This window comes from Podarcis filfolensis (assembly GCF_964270895.1).
Source record: "Podarcis filfolensis genome assembly, chromosome: 1".
NCBI lineage: Eukaryota > Metazoa > Chordata > Lepidosauria > Squamata > Lacertidae > Podarcis > Podarcis filfolensis.
The window spans coordinates 44,526,308-44,549,802 of NC_139604.1; the positions used below are offsets into that span (position 1 = coordinate 44,526,308).

Below are 23,495 nucleotides of genomic sequence, written 5' to 3' on the forward strand. Positions count from 1 at the left end.
CTTCATTGGGGAAAAAATGTAGCTTGTACCCAAGACTGGCTTGCATACCTAAGGACTGTGAAGTGGCCAATTTTTAAAGAGGGATACAGGAAATGACAAGCCAATTAGCATAACATCTGTTCCAGGTAAATTGGTGGACACCGTTGTGAAAGATGATAGCGTATACAAAAAGCAGTGCCGCTGAAGAAGAATTAACATGGCTTCTGAGAAAGTAGGACTTGTCTTGCTAACCATTTATAGAGTTCTACGAGAGTGGCAGTAAGTATCTGGATGGGGTGATCTGGGGGACATTGGTACAATCCAACACACCCCATCCTGAAATCCACTGCTAGACTTCCTAAAAGAAAAAGATTTTCACCCTAGATTTTAATCCTTAGCACAAAATTTATCTGCCTCCAGTCATGCTCCATTTGAAAGGAAGATTAGCGTGCATGACAGTTATGGAGGTGGCCTGCAACAGCAATCTAGGTAGGAATAAGGTTCTGCCCAGAACAGTCAGAAAGCACTTGGGTTTTCTATAATCAAGGACAGAGATAAAAATGCTTACCATTTAAAAAGTCCCTCTGTGTGTCCAGCACTTGATTGATATCCTCCACCCAAGCTTGCTGGATTTCAGGATTGGCTGCCTGCAAAATGAGCCTTTCTGACGTTTCCCGACTCATGAGTGCAAATTTGCAGGGATCATTGTCCACATTATCCTCAAGGATTAGGTATGTCATCTGCAAGCAACCAGAGAAAACTCAATGCTCATTCAAGGGGGAGCAAGCAAATTCAGGCAAACTATATAGCAGCTAAACAGAAAGATGGCCCTGCCACCACTGTCCAAATGAAGAGCAGCAACCACAGAAGGTTCACTTCTCCAGAGGAGGAACTCTCTGGGAGTAACATCCCATAGAGAATACTTGGCTCTCAGCTTTGTTCTTCAGCTTCTGTGCTAAGCATCTTCAAGAACAGTTCAATTATCTTTGAGTTACTGGCTTTCTTTAATGGTTAGCAATGCTAATAATTATGGGTGGGAGGAAGAAAATTGCTCTACATGAGATGCCCTCCAAAACTGAAAATGCTTTCTGTCATATTGCCAAATAAACACAAGCATCAGAACAGCTTCTAAAAGGGAAAGTATAATGCTATTTGCCCAGGCATACAATGCAAGTGTACAAAGGTTTATCATCTGCTGACTGAAGTTTTTTGCTGAACATTTAAGAGCAGGGGTTTGGAATCTTTTTCAGTCCTGAAGGTCTCTTTCCTTCATGGGCAACCTTCTATGGGTTGGATGCCAGTAGGCCAAAGACGAAAGTGGGTGGGGCAACGGATGGGACTTCTACCTTTGTACAGTAGGCTATATTTGAGCCATGTAGAATTCAGAAGCGCACACACACACACACAACACACACCCATCCATCAAGGCAAGCGAGAGGTATTTTTGTAGGTCAACAACACATTTCATCCAGGCAAAAGCAGTGAAGGAGACTGCTGAGGCTGGCTGTGAGAGGGTGTAGCTCAGGGATGGGGTATGGCCAAGTGAGAGTACTGAGGGGCCAAGGGGCATTTGGCCCCTAGGCCTAAGGTTCTCCAATGCTGGTTTAGATAGTTCAGCTCTAATTAGATGTGATGTTATTTTGATGCTCATTATCCTAACCCATGCTATCCTAGAAGTTTTATTTAATCACTCACTCAGTCTGCACACACGCACACACGTCACAGAATAATAGAATATTAAAATAGATTTTATATATATATATCGTACACCATGACTGCAAGTCAGAGAATGACATGATAGAACTGTAGGACTGGAAAAGGGCCTAATGACCATCTTCTTTAAACCTCCTGCACTAAAGCAGAAGGACCTTTTCACGCCACCAACTTTGCTATCTAGTGTGCAGCAAACCAAGAAAGGAAAAATGCACTGCAGTGAAGTTTCCAAATGATTCAAGGAAGCACAACCACAACTTACCTTTATGCTTCGCTTAAACAGGTACCCAGGTGTTAGAGAGCCTTTCCTCAGAAGTTCACTAAAGATGACAATTTGCTCAAAGAGGAAAACTCTGCGTTCTTTTGGCCGAGAGAGACCTCCAGAATCCTGCTCCGTTACATAGAATGTATCCTGCTGTAGCAACTTCCCTTGGGCTGCCAGCTTGCCCTAAGTTAAATAAATGTTAAGTTAAACATAGACGGCATAGAAAGAGGAAAGGCACCCAATCATGGCCAGCATGTTATCACATGGTCTGGGGTAGACCTTAGGATTTGCTGACGTGTGTGAAATGATTCATTATCACATGATGTTTAGCCATTTATGCTCAAAACTCGCTACCAAGTTCATGTACCCAATACCCTAACATGAATATGGAATTATGTACAATATATGCATGCCCACCCATATATCTGACCCTTGGAAACATCCTGCATCAACCCCCCCGAAGGAACACAGGAATTTGGCATGCACACACACACAGGTGTATGTGCATATCTCCCACACCATACTATATTGTATGTGTTATAAGGGATTCAGTCCAATGCTCTGCCATATGTAAGATTTCCACATTGGTGACTTTGAATCAGATGCCTGAAGTTTTACTCAAAATGACTTATAAATTAAGCAATCCCACAGTGGAGAATCGGGAGTAACAGGGAAATTATCTATAAGCTACAACAACTTCCACACAATACTACATAGAAGCTTCAAGGTTTCACTGGACTGAGAGTCACAGTGATGCCTTCAACAACAACAGCAAAGGTAAAAGGAACCAGGCATAAGAAACTGCTTGCTATGTGATTACAGGTGCCAAAGGAAATGATTAAACAGTGTCTGTTCAGCTGTGTGTGTGTTTGCACATGTGTGTGAGCACACTCCTGCCCACAAGTGTACAAACGAAACTTCCTTCCTGGGTAAGACTCAAAGCAGAAAGTTTAAGGCTATCATACCCACCATTTTATGGAAGAAAGTTCACACAACTCCCCCCCCCTTTCTAAAATGCAGTTGGGCTATTCCAATGAGACACAGCTATTAATGCCAACAATTGTACTATTACATCCACATTCAAAAATATTGGCTTCTACCTCAAAGCCCTGAAGACGACCCAGGTTCATCATGTCATTGCAGCGTTTAGGAACAAGGCACATCAGCTCCACAGCTTTCTATTAGAGAGAGGGAATACATAATCAGAACTGGAAGGAATGAAAGTGCATCTAGTGTGCTACCCTACTCAAGGTAGGGCAAACCACGTAGTGACCCTTCCATCCATGGTACACAGGCCAGAGTCTGAAAGTGGGTATCTTGTAGTAACCAATTACTAAAGCAGCTAGACAGTGGAACTTCAAATATGGCTTCCCATCACACCAACAGTGTGGCCCAAAAATCCACCTACAAAATAATTCTAGCAGGCACAATTATTGCCACCAAGTACTGACCACAATCCCCACCCATGTAGATGCCTGCTGTACACAGGAAATGCCTGAAGTGACCAGAGCAAGAAGAGCCTTCCTTGTTTTGGCTGTGGTGTGAAAGTGGTTCAGTGAAGCCAACCACAGGTGGGGCAAGAATTGAATCCCTTGCTACCTTGCAAGCCAGTCATATGAAGCTGCCTTTGCCTCAAACCATCTAGAGACCATTAACTCTCAGCAAGCCCCATTAACTTTACCAAATGCAAGCACTGATGAAGCCATAGCTCCACAGCCTGCCTTTAAGTGGGGCTACAGAAGGGTTGGTTTTGGACATAGGAAAAGGATTTTGAACTCCTGTTCAAGACCTGTGAATGAGGGAAAAGCTCCATCTGATTGTATTGTCTAATTTTGTGTTATGCCATGCTCCCATGGTGCACTATCTCAGAATTCAAAATGTGTCCACTGATCCAATTATCGGCAACTACTGCAGTATGGGACAGAGTGAACCTATGCATAAAGAGAAAGCTCCCCACTTCAGACTCCCCCCCCCCCATGAACTGATGGCAGGAAGGGGCAGTAAAGCTCCATTCAACACAAAGGTGAGCATGTGGAGAATGCTTGAAAGGGACTTCAATAAAATTATCTGAACAAATACTGTTTGGTAGCCAACACGGTCCCCTCCAACTGTTGGATCACAACTCCTGGAGGGGGCGATGCTGCCTGGGACCGATGGAAGTGACATCAAGCAACATCTTGGTCTACTGAAAGACCCTTTGCAAGTTCTAGGCTGGTATCTGAACTTGTGTCTTCCAAATTTGTAACTGTGTTTTTAATTAATGCATCATATCAAATGTTACCTTGTGTCAATTGCAACTATCCTTGATGATCAAACGAAGAGGGCAAGGAAAGTCTAAAGTAAGGATATTCAATTTGCTGCTCATAAGGCTAGGTTTTCATTCACTAATTTTAGCCCGAGTTGACATTTTACATTAAACATTACTGAAAATGAATACAGCATAAAAGCAAGTATTTAAAGGCAGTGGAGATGGGGTGGGGAGGGGAGTAAACAATAAAAAAATCATTTTTCTTCTTCTTACTGGTTTCACCATATGAAAATCACTCTTATATACTTTTTTGGTATCTTGACTTTCTGTTAATATACAAACACCCAAGCCAGCTTGCAACATGAACACATTATAATCATTCAGTAAAAACAATACAAAAGAGAAAAGACAGTAGATAAAAGTCCATACCTCTGTCTCTGAACATTCCAGCCCAGCTTTTTCACTGTATTTTAGAAAATCCTACAGGAATGAAAAACATCCTCTTAAAAATAATTAACAAGAATACATATTGATATTTTCCCCTTTGAAAGCATACTTGCTTACTTGTGGAAATGATTTTGCGTGGCAAGGTTCCAAACCCTCCCGAGATGTTAAGGAATAAAGACACATGAGACCACTAACTTTAGGTGAGTCTATGCTGCGGTTTAAAAGTGCCACCCATTTATAGACATAAAGGTCCTAACTGATGAGCAAATAGAACACAAGACTGAAACAAAATGTGTGCATTTACAAATTTTATTGTGATCTACAGTAATTTTGTTATGCATGATTGAATCTGAAGGCTTTTTGAATGCTGAACATGTAAACCGTACCTTTCAACTTTAAATGGTCTTTATAGGGCACCTGGAAAACACCCCATCCACACAACCCTGCCTTCACAATGCATGCCCCCTGTACTGCAATAGCTTTGATGCAGTATGGGGGAAAACAAACAAGTAAAGCTCCAGTATACATACAATGCTCCAGGGAGAATTGTGGTTTAGCCTGCTATAGCAACTGGGTTGGGTTTTTTGCCATTATCAGTATACAGGTATTTGGATAACCTTTTTCCTAGACACAACACTTCACTGGTATATTTCACCTTGAGTAGCAGCTGGTACTTGGTTATTCTTTGAATGGGCTTTATTAAGAAGTCACTGAGAGTTAGCCGCTGGTTTATTTCTTGTTGCACCTCCTAGAAAATAAAAGTAGGCAATATCAACAAAAAATATACTTATTTATATCTTGTCTTTCTTCCAAGGAAACTCAAGGGGTCCCCATCCAAGCACTGACCAGAATATGCCTTACTTAGTTTAAGCAAAATTTTGTAACATGTGCCTTCTGTCAATTCCCTGAGATTATAGTCATTTATGACATGCTGACTAGCCCATCTTTCCAAACTGAACAGTTAGACTAGTCCAAATGTTACTACAATAGGCCAGTAACAATTAAGATTAGTATTGTACAGATGAATATAATTTTCCTTTACTCTTCTTGTTGAGTGGGTGGGTGGGTGGGTAGAAAAGGAGGTTAAAGTGAATGTATCAAGCATGAAACGTCTTCAGAAACGGGTACAAAAATTTTCCGGAAAGTATACTGGCACTATCTGTCAATTAAACGGAATGAAACAACCCCCAAACCAAAGGGAATGAAACTCGAATAGTTGTTAACAGCTTACATGGCAGAAATGTTGCTTTTTTAAAAAAAGCATTTTAAGCAGAATTTGTCAAAATTTTTATATTTAATATTTGAGGCAGTTGCTAGACCTTGAGACAGACATAAATGGAATCCTTTCATAAAATGGTTTAGGAACCATAAAGTATGGAGGGGTTGCTCTCTTCCTTTAACTTCTGGTATCATTCCCCATATTTGTATGTGTGTGTGCAAGCACACCCACCCACCCTCAGTTCCTCACACCTGCTACAATATGTGCCAATCATCTATGCATCTGTTAAAACAATGAGGTAAATGACAAAACTTTCTAATAAAGAGTATTTTTGCACTTTAAAGATGAACTAATTTAATTATGGTGTAACTTTTCATCTGTATCTATTTCACCTGTTTTCTTTCAGAGCTAACTTTGACTCTAAGTGGCAGGTGTACAGCTTGCTTTACCCCTTACTATTTGCATAAATATGCTTTACCATACAAAAAATTTGATACCACAGGTAAGTAAGACAGCCCCCCACAAACTGCCTGGTCCTAACAGCAACAAATGTACAGGGAATCAGGTGGGGTAAAAGAGAAAGAACACACTGCTAAATATAAGACAGAATTTACTTGGAAAGCAAAGATAGAAAGGGGGAAAGCCAATAATCCAAATGGGATAAGCTTGCTGACACAGCTGTAGGAATGTGTGTGCAAATATGAGAGGGGAGAAGAGATCCTGTCAGGTGTATTTTAAGCTGCAACATGAATAAGGAATGAAGGACAAACCTTACCTCAAAATATGCACCACATTCCGCTACTATATATTCAGATTTTGGTTTGTTTTGACAGTACACCACATACATGTGTAATCGCCTCTCCTGTAAAAGCAAAATTTGCATAGTTTTCTTAGTCTAAGCCCAGACTAAACCTTTTACCATTGCATGGACAGTGACAGAAAGCAAATTTAATTATTCTTGTCAGTCACAGCCCTGACGGTCTTAGGGAGTATTTATTTCCCTTGTTTTAATTTTACTGTCTACTATCACCTAATCAAAGGATTGTGTACAGACACCAACTTTCGGAAAAAGAATGAGGAAAGCAAGATAAAACTAAAGTCCAGTTCCTAAACCCGAAGCACAAGCACCCTCCTTCCTCCCAAAGATAATGTGTGAGTGGGTCGCCCCATGTGGACATCAGATTCACACAATTCATCTTGTTCAAGAAGGGTAAGACTGCATGATTGCTTGTCAGGAGACATGCCACACATGCCCCTGCTGCTTTCATTTTGCTGCAACTTCCATATCTCTCTGGTTAGCTTTCTGAAGCAGCTAGGCACTGCCTTAGTGCTGCTGCTGAGAGGACAGGAACAGAGCTCCTTGGATCACTGGCTGTACAAAAGCAAATAGGTGGTACAGTCAACTAGAATCTTCAATATACAAAGAGATAGTTCATGGGCTCCTGCGTCAAATGGCCCTACACTATTATTACTTCCTCAAGCCAAAAGATGAGGACATGCTCAAAGCCAGCCAGCAAGTATATGATTGATATAGGATATTAATCCAGGTCCAGGCCCATCAAGCTATTACTAAGGAGGCACTTGTTCTATAATCCTAGTTGAAGTGTAAAAAACGTAGACTGTTGAATAAGCAATGTATTATTAGAAATTGCTGAGGTATACATCTGTGTTAGTTTAGCTCTGTTCTTGAAGACACACATCCTGTACAAATATACAAAGGTTGTAGCCAGGAAGTAAGCAGCTAAACAGTATTTGAAGCAGCATTTGGGATGGTGGGTACATTTCCAAGTTTTAACAGAAGCAATTAAGTAAAACACAATATTATTACAATTATGGCTTTAGTTAAGACAATTTTGTGGATATTGAAGGAAAATTACTTTCATTCTGGAAAAGCAAAATAAATACTCCACCCACACATCCCATTTTATGGCTTGAGGGAAATCCAGGTATTATTCCTATCCTCATTTGGGGTGTGTGTGTGTGTGTGTGTGTGTGTGTGTGTGTAATTAAAATATCCAATCAGTACAACAGGGACATATTTAGGAGCTATTTCCATTTTTTAAAAGGACTAGCATGTAACTCACATGTTTGATGAAGAGCTGTGCTAAACGGTCATGCTCTTGAAGGCACTTTTCCAGTTCAGCGAGAAAAAAACTGCAACAAAAAATACACAGCTATTCACAAAGTCTCCCTCAGTACTCTTCACCACCATACTATATAGTTTTATCTGATTTTGTCTTGCATCACAGATAAAACTACCCTCATATAAGATTGGTTATTTCTGAATAGCGTAGCCTGCATCATCCTGCTAATGGTTAAGAGAATTTAATTGCACATGAGGAACAAGTGAATATAAAAAGTCCACCCTTGGCATGCAATATCCTCCTCCAAATACTTAGAACCTTGCTGTTCATCTGTTAATGAAGATAGCCCCAGTCCAGTCCTCCTGTTGCAAAGAAATAGGGATAATTGCCCATAATTCTTAGGAAAAGGTTGTGAAAACAGGAGTCAACAGATATCTCTGTTCCATGGAATTTATCCCTGCCACCACCTGCATTTTTGAACTATTTCCTTTCTGCACATATAATAAATCAAAAGTTCATCTTTGCAACCAATTTGCAAGCCTGAGATTCTCCAATAACATATGTTCATTTGATTTTAAATGAAGGATTTTACAGAGCCTCATCATGGGTGCAACTCACAAACAATGGGAGGCATAGAAAAATAATTTCAGCAATTACCAAGTAAAAGAGGCAATACTAGAGTAAGAGGCCAGAACAGTGCTGTGTCCGGTAAGTCATAATATTCAGTCAACTAACATCTATGGCACTAGACACTAGAGTTTTTTCTTGAAGCTTGCAAGAGACCTCTTGGGGTATAACAAATGCTCAGAATCACATACCTTGTGGCACTGAATGAAATGTTGATTGCTGCTACTAGCTATAGAACATTAACTCACAATGAACTTCTCCCAGAGGGTGAGGGGATGTAGTATAGTAGTTCAGGTCAAGTAAAATGTCTGTGTATATGAGAAGTCTATGCATTTTAGCAATAGGCAGTTAAAAGCTGGCTGCAGACTTACTCTTTGTGCCAGTCATAGATCTGGTGAATGTTACCGAACACTATCTTGTCTTTCCCTTTCATGTCTTCAGGAACACCTTTTTCTTCTATCCTTTTCATGAATCCCTTTAAGGAAATTTAAAAAAGCAAATTTCAAATTCCAGATTTTGTTATATTTTAGAGATACACATCATAATCAAATGAGACTTATTCTATATCCATGGAAGGGAGCAATTAAACCTTAAAGAAGTGCAAAAAGACAGCATTAAAACATTTCTTCCGTGCTTTCAGATGACAGACAAAATTATCTGGTTTTGGTTCATGAAGATTATAGTGTTAGACTATTACTCAATTTGAGAAGCCACAGTAAGAATATATACTCAATCCAGATTATTTTACTCACCTCCACCACAATTCCTAAGTCTTTGACATAGTCCTTCTCTGTCTGTACAAGTTCATTTAAAACAAACCTAAAATTCAAAAGAGGAGCATATTGTAGCAGCCAGGTTAAATATATGTCAGGTATACATGGTCAGCAACTATTTTCACTAGTGGACTAAGTAGTAGTAGTAGACTTTTCACTAAGTAGACTCTCATCTGAGTCGGGCAGTATCAGGGCAGCTCAGGTCAATTATAAACAGGCAATTCCCACACCAAAGGCATGCATTGTAAAAATAAAATAAAATTATATGGTGGTACAAGAGGATTCAAAGCCACCAAAGCAACCAACTTCTTTCAACTCTCATTACATACATTAATGTCACTGGTTGCTCTATTGGAAATAGTGGGTGAAGACATATACAGTTAACTCGCATCTTATGAGAGGGCTTGGTTCTAGAGCAGGCTTCCTCAAACTCGGCCCTCCAGATGTTTTGAGACTACAATTCCCATCATCCCTGACCACTGGTCCTGCTAGCTAGGGATCATGAGAGTTGTAGGCCAAAAACATCCGGAGGGCAGAGTTTGAGGAAGCCTGTTCTAGAGGTTCAAGCGTGAACGCAAAATGCATAAAGCCAGGAGCCTCTTCAAAGTGGAGGGCTGCTTGCTGGGTTCTAGGAAGGTCACACCAGGGCTCTAGGACACTGCCAGAACCCTTGAGCCTTCTTCCCAAAGCTTGGCAAGCCTGCAACTGCAGTTGTGTGTGGTGGTGGCAGTGGCGGATGGGGGACTAAATAAATGGGGAGCGGGGAATGGTGGATTTCCTACCCTCTCCATTTATTTATTCCCCCCTCAATTTCACAAAACTGCAATCATGTAAGTTTACAAGCGCAAGCTGCGAGTTACCTCTATAACATATTAAGAACAGAGGAATTAGTTTTAAGAATGCCATCACCATAGTTTATAAAACTGTTCCTGGGAGAGCTTTAATTGGTTCTGTGGTTTCAGCATAACTTCTTCTGAATCAGAGCAAAGTCAGTTGTTGAAGGAGCCTACTGGCTAATGCCCAGAGCTTCACCACTATAGGCTTTATCCACCAGTTCTGAGGTCATGTATAAGGGGCATTCTTCTGCATTAAAACCACAATTTTTAAATACTGACTTGAAAAAAAATAACCAAAGTTTACTTACATCCTGCCTCTCATAGCTTTGGCTTTTTGTTCTTCTTCAAGGTTTCTTGAAGGAGGAGTTGAAGGCGTCACATTTTCGTTCAAGCATCCAGTGGAATCCTTTAAGCTTCCCCGGTAGGAGCCTCCTTCTAATGTCTTAAAAATAAGAAAAAAGCCAAAGGATTCAACAGAAAATCTTAACGGATTGACTATATAGCTATTTCTATAGCTACTTCCTCAGGGAATCTGTATTTGCAATAATTAGTAAGCGGGGGGACGGGACCCTTAAATTTTCTCAAAATGTACCCCACGGTGACATTTATTTTGTTTAGGCTGATTGGGGGAAGACAGAAGAATAGAACTGGCTTGATTCAGTACAGCAGTTTACAAGCTAAGAACATCTCATTCATTCCAAAGTTTTCCTACATATTCTGAAGACCTCCTGAATAGGATAAATGTCAAAAGGTTACAGTATATCTGTGCTAGGTGCTTCCTGAAGCTGGTCCCCACTTTTTCCCTAAGTGTTTTGTACATCCCATCTGCAGATCTGCTCTGTGGCACACTTTTAGGCTAGTCAGGTATCATGGATTTGGTTAGACCCAAACCAAATGATACCTAATTCACAGTAAAAGGTAGATTCCCCTCAGATGCAAATAGGTGATTGTGGGGTCGTGTAGCTATTTTGTTCTTATTCCACATTTGCACAGAAAACCAAATCTCTCCCTTTTGTTTTAATGGGGAAAATAGGAAGGGAAGAAACTGAGGGATACCAACAGTGGAAGAGGGCTGCTGATTTGTAATACCTAACATCACACTAGAAGAAGCTGGCTAAAATGAGCCATTTAAATATTTAATTTATTCCAGTATACAAAACACTCAAGACAATACTTGTTTCATTTAACAGAAATATCATTATCCCATCTGAGATTGAATTCTTATTTTTTTTATTTCAAGACACAGAAGCGCAGCATCTTGGATTCTAAAAAAGTACAAAGTGTATTGTCTGAATGGCAATTTATGTAACTATTTGCAAAATTAGCTTTCTATTTCCTGTATTAGATTCTTACTTGTAAGCAGTGCTTAAACTGGTTTTCTAGATCAGCTGTCATGGAATTCTGTGATTTACCAAGTCAGAATATCAGCATTGAAATCACAAATGGAAGGGTAGGTGGTAAGGAGAGAGGAAGAAGAGTTCACAAAGGCATAAGTGCTGTTCTCAAGCCAATTAAACCATGGCTTAACATAGCCAAGTTGTAACCAGGACTAAGAGATGGCTGACCTTACTAGTATAGATAGATTTTAAAAAGAAACGTCAACCTCCATCTGAAAATGAAAATGGAGCTTAGCTATGATAAAGGTGATGTAATATTGCAACAAGCAAGTCTGACCCAAGAAGTTGTTTCTTTATTTAAGTAATACAACTCAATTTTATTCATGTTCCTTTGAGATGTCTCACTGAGTTGTACAGCACATGCTCCCACGCAAAGGTAGATAAGATAGCAGCTTTAGTTTGCCCAACTGAATTAAGCTGCCTAGGATTATTTGTTTCTGTATTCATTACTGTAAGCCACCTGGAGTGTCCAAAACTAAGGCGGGACATTAAATTGAAAATATTGCTTCATGAACCATATACTGAACAGCCCTTGAACCAAGTTTTCCAAAAGTGGCTCATTTTTTTTGGGGGGGGGGATACATGAAACAACAACCTTCTAATACGCCTAGTGTTTTAAATAAACAAGCACAAAAATGACAGATTCGACACAGCATAGCACTTGACTGAATATTGTAAAAGAAATAAAACATTTTAAAAGGAAAAATACTTGTTCTGCAATCACACCCCTAGAAATTTACCAGGTAAGTAATAGATGTTAGGGACTATACTATAGCCCACTGATGTTATCAGGAATATGTCAACGAATCAAGTCATTTGCAAAAAATAAAAAATAAAAATGGTTTTACTGCACTTTAACTCTAGCAACTAGTTGACGATAGAACCAACATGGAACTGCAATTAGCTACTCAGTGGTGAGGATAGTCAGCAATATGACCAGCAGCCGAATTACGGTGTTGCTCAACTAGGACGTTTCTCTTCATGGGATCCTAGGTCTTCACACTTACCAGCTTGCTTTTGACCAGTTTTTCTATTGCACTGACAAGATCCGCTGCAGTTGGGACATCGGAGATGCTCTGTCGAGCAGCTAGCAAAGAGGAGGACTGCAAGACACCAGTTTGCAAAGGAACAGCAGGTTAGCAGGAATGAGAAGGAACTAGGAAAGCCAAAAGGCTAGCAGTTTGAGGTCACACAATGGGGCACAAGCGGGGGGGGGGGGAGACATGACAGGAGCATGAAGGGTTGAGGGGAGGTCATGACATACAAAAGGCAGCAGCACTCAGCAGCAGACTGGCAAAGCACATAACCTGCTCTGGGATTATCGGTAAAATGTATGTCTGACGAGGTTCTTCTAAAGACCACTACTTAGTCACAAAGAAGAGCCAAAGAATAATTAAAAGAGCAGTTTGGCTCCTGTTTCTATATTGTGAAATCTCCCAAGATTTTTGTGCTACTTCAGGAACAAGCAGTGGTGGGTGAAGGGAACAACCCTTTTCCCCAGGGCTCTTTCCATATCCCTGCCAGCATGCAGAATCCATCCCTTTCTCTTGCTAAGCTCACTCCTATAGAGTACAATACAACGGCAGGTTGGATCAGACTAGGGATCTGACAAGCTCAGCACTTCATTGTAATGTTTTGCAATAACTCCATGTTATTATGAAATTCTACATGGTGTCCAATTTATTGCCAAAGATTCAAAAATGGAAAACACTTTGGACTGTTATTTCTACTTGCTGTCAACTTTAAAAACTTGAGTGGCAAAGATAGATTAAAGTATCAGTGGTACCCTTCTTTACAATACCAAAACTGTCAAATGTAAGTATGTGTAGAGAAAACATATGCATTGCCTCCAGAAACTCAGACTGCAAGTTATGTGTGCCACACTTAGAAGGCCATTGAAGGTCCTCTCTCTCTCTCTCTCTCTCTCTCTCTCTCTCTCTCTCTCTCTCTCTCTCTCTCCTATTCCTTTCCAAGACAGGAAAAGAGAAATATCTGAAGCACTACAGAGAGATCCTCCAAATCTTAAAACAGCTTTAAAATACATTCTTACTAGGTTTGCAATCTTTCCCACCTATCCTGAAGACTAGACTTTGGTGGCAGGCTGTTGTTTTTAAAGCAAGGTGCATAATACTCTGAAGCGAGAAGAACACCCAAGAACACCTCCCCATGTCATTTCCTTTGGGATGTGAGGAATGAGGCCGACAGAAAAGACTCATCCTGCCGGTTCTTCAGCAGAACTGGACCTTGAGTGAAGACAGAAGTTGTTCACATGTGGTGGATTCAAATGCCCAGGCCATTCCTGTTCCTTCAAAGGCATAGAAATTCGCCAACTGTACTATAGCTAGATGAGGAGGCAGATATAGTTAATATGCCCAATCCTAGAGTACTGGGCGCCAATCAAAAGAATTCTGGACCAAATGTGGCATAGCCATGGATTCCTTTGACCTCGACTACTCTAGGCCCTGGTACTGTCCAGTTTTGACTATGTGGAAAAACTACAGAAGTAGTACAGAAATATGCATAGTCTAGAGATTGCATACAACTTGCATATTTGCCACCTGAATTCTATAAGGGCAGATGGAGCTTTAAAAGTAAACTACTAGGATTAACAAAGTTTAATCAACTTCACAGGTGTAGCAGAGGGGAGAAGAGTAAAGGCAATCAAGCACCAAGAAAAACCCAGTGAAATTAGTAAGTGTTGCTAAATTGAACTCGGAGAAGTGACAGTAAATATCAGGCAGGTAGCTATCTCAATAAAGCAGACTATTGTCTGAAAGTCAGCCAGCACTGACAGCTGAAGGCTCCTTAGGAACTGCTGCTGAGTGATGTATCACTCTAGTCGCTTTATCCCTAAGAATACCTACAGTAGACATCTTGTCATTCTCCTCTGATACCTTATCATTCACTTAGAGCCAATCAGCAACTCAAATTAAAGTCGGTGAGAACAGACTTCCAAATAACCGTAAAGGTTACTTCAAAATACAGCACAGAGGAGTTACCTTATGGCGACCAATCTCAGTGACGTGAGGTGGAAAAATGTTCCAGTGCTCTGTTCTTCCACATAAACATTTCCATTTCTTAAACTCATTAGCAATGAATGGATACCAGTAGTAAATGTAATACTAGATAAGTCTGGCAGTTTGAAAAGTTTTAAGCTTTGTTTACCAAATACAAGCAAAATAACTTGCTAAATGAGATCATTTTCCAGAGTGATCTAAACACTTTCGGAAAATTTTCCAACTCAATATATTTCAGAAAATCCATATCACTGCCTGATATCTCAGCTTAGGAAAAGCCTTAAAAAGAAATGAATAATACAGGTTACTGGAAATGTATTTAAGGGAGGAAACACAGTAAAAGGCTCTTCTTCACTCTGGAGATTTAATCCTCCTCGTGTATACCATTTTACTGTATTTCCCTTCAAGAGAAGTGTAACCACATCATTCACTTTTCTATCTTCTGGTTATGGGAGATACTCAAGACTGCTTTCTTCAAAAGTTATATGACAAAGTGACTAGACTACAGTTTAAGGGTTCCCTCCAACCCATGTGGATTTCAGCCTCAATGCTTAGAGTTAAAATTCATGTGATGCTTTGAGTCTCAATATGGCCAAAGTGGTTTTGTTTACAACCAGAATAGCTGTGGTTCATGTCAGGGGGAGGACACTTATCATCTTCCCTGTGGGGCATTTGTCTCATCAAAATTACCTCACCCAATTGCTATTTGCTTTAAGGAAGAAAAGACAGGCATGCATATATTTCCCCCTACAAGGCAAAACAATGTTTTTTTGTGGGGTGAGGAGGAGAGATCTATTTTAAAAAATGGCCTTCAGGAAAACAGATAAGCATTTCCCCTTTCAACTTCTCATAGTCCCCCCTCCCCCTATTAAGCCAGATAAAAGTTTATTGCAGCTGCTTTGGTGGGAGGGGAAAACCTTGGGAAACCACTCACATTATGAGTAGTTTGACTCCAAACCAATATGCCAGTTACTACACCACTCTTCAGCAAGCTGCAAATATAAGGTAATCTATAGCAAGGCACTTTTTATCACTCTAGTACATCCAGAAAACTGAGCACTCTGTGTTCCAATGAACGAATCAAGGTAATGCTGGGACTGCAGAATACTCTCACAACTACAAGGTCACACTATCAAGTATGAAATAACATTTAAAGCCCAAGGCCTGTCCATGCCTCTTTTAGGGCTGTCACACCTAGCCACAATTAAAAACAGCTTGACTACACTGATGGGAAATGAAGGACTCCCAATGATCCGCAAGCCCTCTCTCCATAGAGCAACAGTCTATGGTGGTGGTTCCCAATTAGCTAATTACTGAGGACCCCCTATTTTTCAAAAGCCAAGCCACAGACCCCCTACTTTTGAAAATTTTGATAACTTTATGGTAGTTACCTTGGCAAAGCAATTTTTTTGAAGAAAATGTGGGGTAGCCCCTAATAAGCAATGGATTTTAGGTATACTAAAAACAGTTTTTACCACGCTGAAATGGCAAAGATTTAGTTTTGGGTGGGGGAGACAAATTTAATTTTATTATAGTAAGGTAAAGGTAAAGGGACCCCTGACCATTAGGTCCAGTCGTGGCCGACTCTGGGGTTGCGCACTCATCTCGCTTTATTGGCCGAGGGAGCCGGCGTACAGCTTCCGGGTCATGTGGCCAGCATGACTAAGCCGCTTCTGGCGAACCAGAGCAGCGCATGGAAACGCCGTTACCTTCCCGCCAGAGTGGTACCTATTTATCTACTTGCACTTTGACGTGCTTTCGAACTGCTAGGTTGGCAGGAGCAGGGACCAAGGAACGGGCGCTCACCCCGTTGCAGGGATTCGAACCGCCAACCTTCTGATTGGCAAATCCTAGGCTCTCTGGTTTAACGCACAGTGCCCCCCACCTCCCTTATTAAAGTATAGTAAAAGTGAACAAATTATGACATGTCTAGCAGCTACTAAACCTAATTTATATGCCTACATTTTATATGCCACCCATCTGGCTGGGTTACCCCAGCCACGCTGTGCAGCTCCCAACAAGATGTTAAATACACACTAAACCTAAATGTGATGGGCATCTTTTTGTCCCGAACAATCCCTTCCACATCTGGTTCAATATTTCCTACTTTCATTATCAAATCTGATTCAATATCAAGCCAATTTCTATGCATGTATCTGCAAAGATAAGTGGAACAGAAGGGAACTAGATGTTTCAAAGCTTTTTCACCAAACTTCTTATAATCAGCAAAAACTTTCACCCAGAATTGGCCCAGCCTACATTCTTTGAAAAATGATTTCAATGAACCATCACAAGTCACGTCAACAAGCGCATCTTGCTCTTGTGAGAGATTACACTGTTGTTCTTAATAACCTCCCAGATCACAATGGAAGTTGCTCGGGTACATGGCTTAGCAAGTGGAGGTCCACCTGTACTTTATCACTACAAGCATTCATTCACATGGGTATATGCGCTTAAGAGCCCTGCTGGATCAGATCAAAGCTCTAATTCAGTATCCTGCTTTTCACAGTAGGCCTTTGGCAATACCATAAGCAGCTGGTACTCAGTGACATACTGCCTCTGCAACTGAAGGCTGAATATGGACATCATGAATAGTCATCCTTGATAAGACTTATTCCCCATGAGTTGCATTCCACATAGTGCTAAGGAGATCATTCCATCAGCACAAGCACTTCTGCTTGCCTAACAAAAATATCCCTTCTCTTCCCCTTGCACACTGTTCTAGGACATACTGTAAGTCCCTTGGCACTGGCGGGAATTGTTGTGCTGGCTTCTGCTAGTACAACAATTCAGCTGAATATGGCCCCATGAATATGAATTCATATGTATCCCCCTTTAAAGCTATCTAAGCCAGTGTCTTTTGTCCCACCATGACACTGAATTTCATAAACTAATTATATTATGTGTTTACGGGTACTATTTTGTTTGCATCAAATCTCTTGTTAATCAGTTCCACTGGATAACCAAGGGTTCTAGTATTAATAGAAAGATACTCTGCACCCATGTTTTCCACATGAAGCATAAGATGTCATCCTGTGCTCACTTCATTGATTTTTTCCTATACTTTAAAACCCCAGATTTTATCGCCCCTCTTCCAGCTGCACCCCTGATCATTCTGGTTCCCCCTTCCTGCATCTTTCCAGCCCTACAGTATTTTTTTGAGATAGGGTGACCTGAACTATATATATATTGGGTGAACTTAAGAGAGAATCTGCTGTTGACTGTAGAACGCTCAGTCTACTACTGCATATCTACTTCAGAGGCCCCTGCTGGCAACATTATGACTCATATATCCAGTCCCATGATGAAGTTTTTCAAACCTTGGGCACAACGTGCACCACACACTGCACCATTAGAAGTTATTGCCGCAATCACCTTTTCTTGCCCAATTTCGCTGCAACACAGGTGGAGACAACACCAGCATCATGCTAGAATGCCACATGTATGGCTGTTGCTGTACCACAGTGGTTTTAAGAGGTATTCTGGGAAACCCAAAAGCTCCTTGGAAGTTTATCAAGAATTTCTTAGTCAGAATACTGGTAACAGTAGGTAGACTTCCCTGAAAGAAAGCTTGCCCACCCACTGACAAATCTTTCCTTCCAGCAGCGTATTACAGGGCAAGTATTGGGTACGTTTTAGCACTAACTCTCAGTTCATATAAAGAAATGGTGAGGCGAAACCGATAATAGAATCATAGAATTGTAGAGCTGGAAGGGGCCCCATCTGAACCAAACACTCGTATTACAATACACCCCAGAAGCACCCACAAGGTCCAGAAATTCCTCAGCAGGCAAGTTCACATAGAAAGCTTTCTTCTAAACATAACAACTGCTCTACAGAAAAGGCATGAAATGCAAAATAAATAAAAAAATCAAGCTACAAAGGTAAGCAGACTAAGTCACAAATATTCTGACTATGACAGGAGGGAAAGGAAAGGGAAAATATCCTTGAGCGTTGCAACAATGGCGTTGAAGACGGATTGCTCAGTGCCATTCCTTCTGGATACAAAGTGAGGGTGTAAAATAACAAATTTCAATATATAGTACCCTACTGAAACACCATGCCTGGTTCCCTGGATTCCAGGAGGTGTTTTTTTTTTTAAAAACACACACACAAAAGAACTCAAAGTTATTCTGAGAAAAAAAAATAATGAAAAAAAGACCCGAGTCCTACCATGTCATCCTGTGTGGGATCATTATCAAAAATCTTCATAGGAGGAGGGAGTGGTGTATGGGATTCTTCATCTGGCTCATCTTCGCCCCAACCTTTCTTGCTCTTCTGAAAGCAAGGGAAATTTCATTATGAACAGGCAAAGTTGGATAGAATGAGAGAGTCCCTCCCATAATATTTTTATGGAACTCCATAATCAGACCAAATCCAATCCAGACAGAGTAGTGGGTTGTTGTGACAGATATAAAAAGAATATTTATCTAGCCTGCCCCCTCTGATGCCTAGTGAGGTAGAAAGGGAATTCCCCACATAAGAGAGTCCCATGCAATCCTCTAACCCCCATATTAACATCTACATAAAACATCATTTATTTCCTTTAAAGGGGCAAGAGGATCTACAATAAGTAATTCACTGCAGCATTGGGACTTCAAATTTGATCAGGAAAGACAACCGTGCTGCTTAAAATAGCAAATGTTCTGCTAACCAGTTCTCAAGTTCCTCACTAAACTGGATCTGGCTGTCAGGCATGAAAAAAACTCTCTTTTTTTGAGCCTGCTACATTCCTGGGCATATATTTGAATGAGCACACTAGCTCCTTCCAGCAACCTAGTTCTATTTATTGATTTATAGCATTCCTGCATCACTCTCACTATTGGCATACCAACACCTTAAATGCAGCTCCAACAGAATAATTTAAAATGCTTTGAGCAGCTATTAGAGCAGTCATAAAATACCCATAAATGCATCCATATCTGCAGCTGCAAAAGGAAGATAACAAATCTATGCAAAATGACCAGGAAAAATGTGATGGAAAATAAAAATGCAAGAGCTCTGGTTCCCTTCATGATCCATGGTGTTATTTTACATGACACAGCAAAGATGGTGGACAGTAAGGAGCCAACAAACATAAAGGCTGAGGCCTAGGGAGTAACTAGCCTGCATGGGTTGATGCAAGATTCCTCTTTATAGCGAGAATATAGAGCTTTCCCAGTTTTGATACAAGGATGGATGCTTTTCTACAGTTATTTCAAAACTTATTCCAAAATGAAGTGAACAATCAAACAAAAGGAAGCTTTATGTTCAAGTCAGCATTCTTTTAAAAAAGGTATCAAATTATGTCCATACCTCATCCGCACTGTCTCCCTGAGGTGTGGTCTCGTCTCCAGGCTTGGGGGATCCCAGGTCAAAGCTTTTCCTTCCTTCGCGCACTTTCTTCTGCTTCTTGATGTTACTGTCTGCCTTTCCGCTATTCAATCGGCGTACTGGACTGGTTAGCCATTTCTTCAGTGTGTTGGTAGAGCGCTTTGGACCAGGGGAGCTCTGGATGGAATTGATGGATGAATGAGGCTGCAAATTGGCCACCGATTCAGATTTCCCTCCATTTTCATTAGAGGATGCTGAATAGGAATCTGCCAGAACAAAATAATAAAAATGCTAAGCAAGACGGGGTATTATGTTAGACATTTCTTTCTGGAAATGGAAGCTAATGTTGTTGATATAAATATTAAATCAGAAGGAGAGTGCTATGTTTAAAATTAGAAGAGAACACACAGTTAAGTCTAAACTAAGTGGACACTAAATGTACTCATTTCCCTTTCCACAGGTGTCCACCATCCCTTCCTGATCTGTACTTATGGACCACTCTAAATCTATTTTATTGGCTGGTCTGTTTGTCAGGTATGAATATAAGGAATCTTTTCTCCATACAGAGGACTTCACAAATCCTCAGTACTGTTACTTCTCCTGCCAAAATCATGAAGAATCCATTATGGTCAGCTGGATGTCTGTCCATACATTCGCCAAGGGAAGTTTGCTTTTTCTGGCCAAGTTAGGGGGGGCTAAGTGAACTTAACACTTCAGAGTTGCCTATCTGTAAAAACAGCTGGCACTGGCTTTTTACTGCTACTGATATTTTCAGCCTATGCATTCATATTAAGTAGCATTAAACTGACAAGAGATAAGCAACCACTGAAAATGCTTCCACTCTGCTATCTTATGTACGATAGGCTTTGGACATTTTCCATTCACAGAAGCCACATGATTTGGAGGCGGGTGAATAACGCAAACTATTATCAGAATGCTGTTTGTCAGCAGATTCCAAGGTCAGACTGGTTGATCTAACATTCTGAAGATATATGCAGGATACAAGCTTGTCTTATTCCACTACCAACCATTCTAATTTTGCTGAAGTGCTTTATACTTGGTGTGTGGTCACTACAGAGTTAATAACATTTGGTACCCCATGTTTCAGCAATACCTCCCCCAGTAAACTAGAGTTGTACTTTGGAACAGACCCAACTGTCCTATGTCCTGGCACTTGGATCAGCCAATTACATAAGGAGTTGCTGAATTAGTTTATAAAAATACCAACATATATGTGGGGGCTTGAATGCCTGGGAAGGTGCCATATTGACATCTCTGTACAATGAAGCTTTGTTGCATCAGGACTGGAGCCCTGTGTTGAGTGAACAAGCATTGCTAACTGGAAGAACATTTTACTTGCCACACTGTATTATTTCTGCACAAAACTCCAAATGACATGCTAAAAGGTCCACAGCATGTATATGTTTGATCCAACATTCCAACTGTGCAATAAAGTGGGCAATAAAGTCATCAAGCACATCCCTCCCATTGTGAAGTATTTTGGAGAACTGGAACAACCTACAATGAGGGGCAAAGGGACGCGGGTGGTGCTGTGGGTCCACAGAGCCTAGGACTTGCTGATCAGAAGGTCAGCGGTTCGAATCCCCGTGACAGGGTGAGCTCCCATTGCTCAGTCCCAGCTCCTGCCAACCTAGCAGTTCGAAAGCACGTCAAAGTACAAGTAGATAAATAGGTACCGCTCCGGCGGGAAGGTAAACGGTGTTTCCGTGCGCTACTCTGGTTCACCAGAAGTGGCTTAGTCATGCTGGCCACATGACCCAGAAGCTGTACGCCGGCTCCCTCGGCCAGTAAAGTGAGATGAGCGCCGCAACCCCAGAGTCGTCTGTGACTGGACCTAATGGTCAGGGGTCCCTTTACCTATACAATGAGGGGCAGCCAAAATGGTGCACTTCAGATGGGGTGCTGGACTACTACTACCAGTATCCCTGACCACTGGCTGGGACTGATAGGAGCTGTAGTCTAGCAACCCAAGTGGAAAGAAAAGCAGTACTGTAATAGCTAACCTTTCTCTTGTCTTTGTAACAGTTTATCCATAACACAACGCGATTAGCTGAGCCCTAATTATGGTTCGTGGGTAGGTTATATGTAAGGAATCTCCTCCTATGTTTAGGCCTGCTTAAAGAATTGAATATCATGGACCTGCTGTTTTTGAAGACAAAAGTATCAGGGCCTGAAAGTAAAGTAAATATGATTAAAAGAAAGGACATACCTTAGATCAGAGTGGAGTGAGTAACTCATGTAGCAGCAACTCCATGTGGACAGAGCCATCCCACTGCTATTGATTCACAAAGAACTTCCATATGCACAAACTTTCTCATTCACTTTTTAAATGGTCAGATCAATCCCAAATGCAGTGAGGAGAGTTTCTTTAGAATCACAACAGTGATTGGGACAGTTCTTGACGCACATGAGAGTATACAGAACTTCAGTCTGACAAGTACCCTACACATCTGCGACTTAGAATATTGCACACTGGTTGAACTTGATCCAAGACTAGATATATATAAAGATATGGTAATTTTAAGGCTTCTGATGTATTCATATATAGATCCTTTGCTAATTTGGTAGGTTAAGTTATTAGCAGTGAAAATATCGCCAAAAAGTATGGGACTACAGTTTCAAGGTCAACAACTCTGAGTGGACCAATCCTAAAAAAGGTGAGGCAAAATTGTCAACCCTCATGCATGTCCACTTCATCAAATCTGGCCCTCTCTGAAAAATGTTTGGACACCCCTGCCTTAGTGGAACTGCTACTGCAAGTCAAAGCATCCATTTTTCAACCATCTTCTACCAACCTATGTAACCAGGGCCATCTTTGCCTGGGGGTGCAAGGCACCCGGGCACCAAATTCTGGGGGGCACCAGGTGCCCACCACTGAAGCCGCCTAAGCTCTTAACTATCTACCTGTTATGAAATAATAAATAATTTTGATCAAGCTAGAAAAACAATACACATATATACCTAGGTATTACCAAAATGTATACCTACTGTTTCACTAAAGGACTTTCGACTTTGTGCACTCATTTACCAAAGACGCGCCGCGCCAGCAGCGTCGCTTGTCATTCTACTCAATTTGGGGGCGCTGGGCAGATCTTTGCATCCCGGCGGCGCATATGCTAAAGACCCCACTGTATGCAACCACATCCTACAGAACATCCCCCCTCCATCTCAGGAATAGTTTTTCAGGAGGAATAAGGGACTTAAGTAGATACAGGGAATCAGTAAAAAATGGGTGCCCTGCTAGGGCTTGTCCAAGACATTTGCTAAAAGACAAGACGATACCTCCTCTCATTCTATGTACAAAAGCCAACCAGACTGGCAACTGAATCTTACTTCAGCACTGGCAAGAGGGCAGCATATTTCACCATACCTGCAGGCAAGCTATGTGGCACTCACAGCTCTGTCTTCCAGTGTCTTGCTGCCACTCCCTACTTACCAGTATCCACTCTTTGAGGCAGTTGCCTTACATTGCCTGATGGTTGTTGGGCTGCCTTCTGCCTCATGCAAATGGAAATGTTTTCTGTCAAGGCAAATCTACCCTTGAATACAACCCAAT

General features: G+C 41.1%; 1 protein-coding gene across 26 annotated transcripts in view; it reads right to left on the minus strand.

Moving 5' to 3' along the window:
• The window catches only part of KALRN (kalirin RhoGEF kinase), a 512,792-nt gene that overhangs the window by 31,136 nt on the left and 458,161 nt on the right, over positions 1 to 23,495 (minus strand). For 14 of the 26 annotated variants that reach the window (XR_014541086.1, XM_083583660.1, XM_083583665.1 and 11 more), the window contains 13 exons: positions 19,901 to 20,184; positions 18,779 to 18,883; positions 12,596 to 12,691; positions 10,500 to 10,633; positions 9,335 to 9,401; positions 8,954 to 9,057; positions 7,956 to 8,025; positions 6,647 to 6,733; positions 5,308 to 5,400; positions 4,635 to 4,685; positions 3,058 to 3,135; positions 1,955 to 2,140; positions 548 to 719 (listed from right to left, as the gene is read on the minus strand). Coding sequence is in view for 25 of the 26 variants with exons in the window: in XM_083583660.1 (XP_083439786.1) it covers positions 548 to 719; positions 1,955 to 2,140; positions 3,058 to 3,135; positions 4,635 to 4,685; positions 5,308 to 5,400; positions 6,647 to 6,733; positions 7,956 to 8,025; positions 8,954 to 9,057; positions 9,335 to 9,401; positions 10,500 to 10,633; positions 12,596 to 12,691; positions 18,779 to 18,883; positions 19,901 to 20,184 (1,527 nt within the window). In the remaining variant the exon portion in view is untranslated. Of the gene's footprint in view, positions 1 to 547; positions 720 to 1,954; positions 2,141 to 3,057; positions 3,136 to 4,634; positions 4,686 to 5,307; positions 5,401 to 6,646; positions 6,734 to 7,955; positions 8,026 to 8,953; positions 9,058 to 9,334; positions 9,402 to 10,499; positions 10,634 to 11,544; positions 11,593 to 12,595; positions 12,692 to 18,778; positions 18,884 to 19,900; positions 20,185 to 23,495 lie in introns of all 26 variants that reach the window. The other 12 variants (XM_083583677.1, XM_083583658.1, XM_083583667.1 and 9 more) reach the window with 4 other exon arrangements.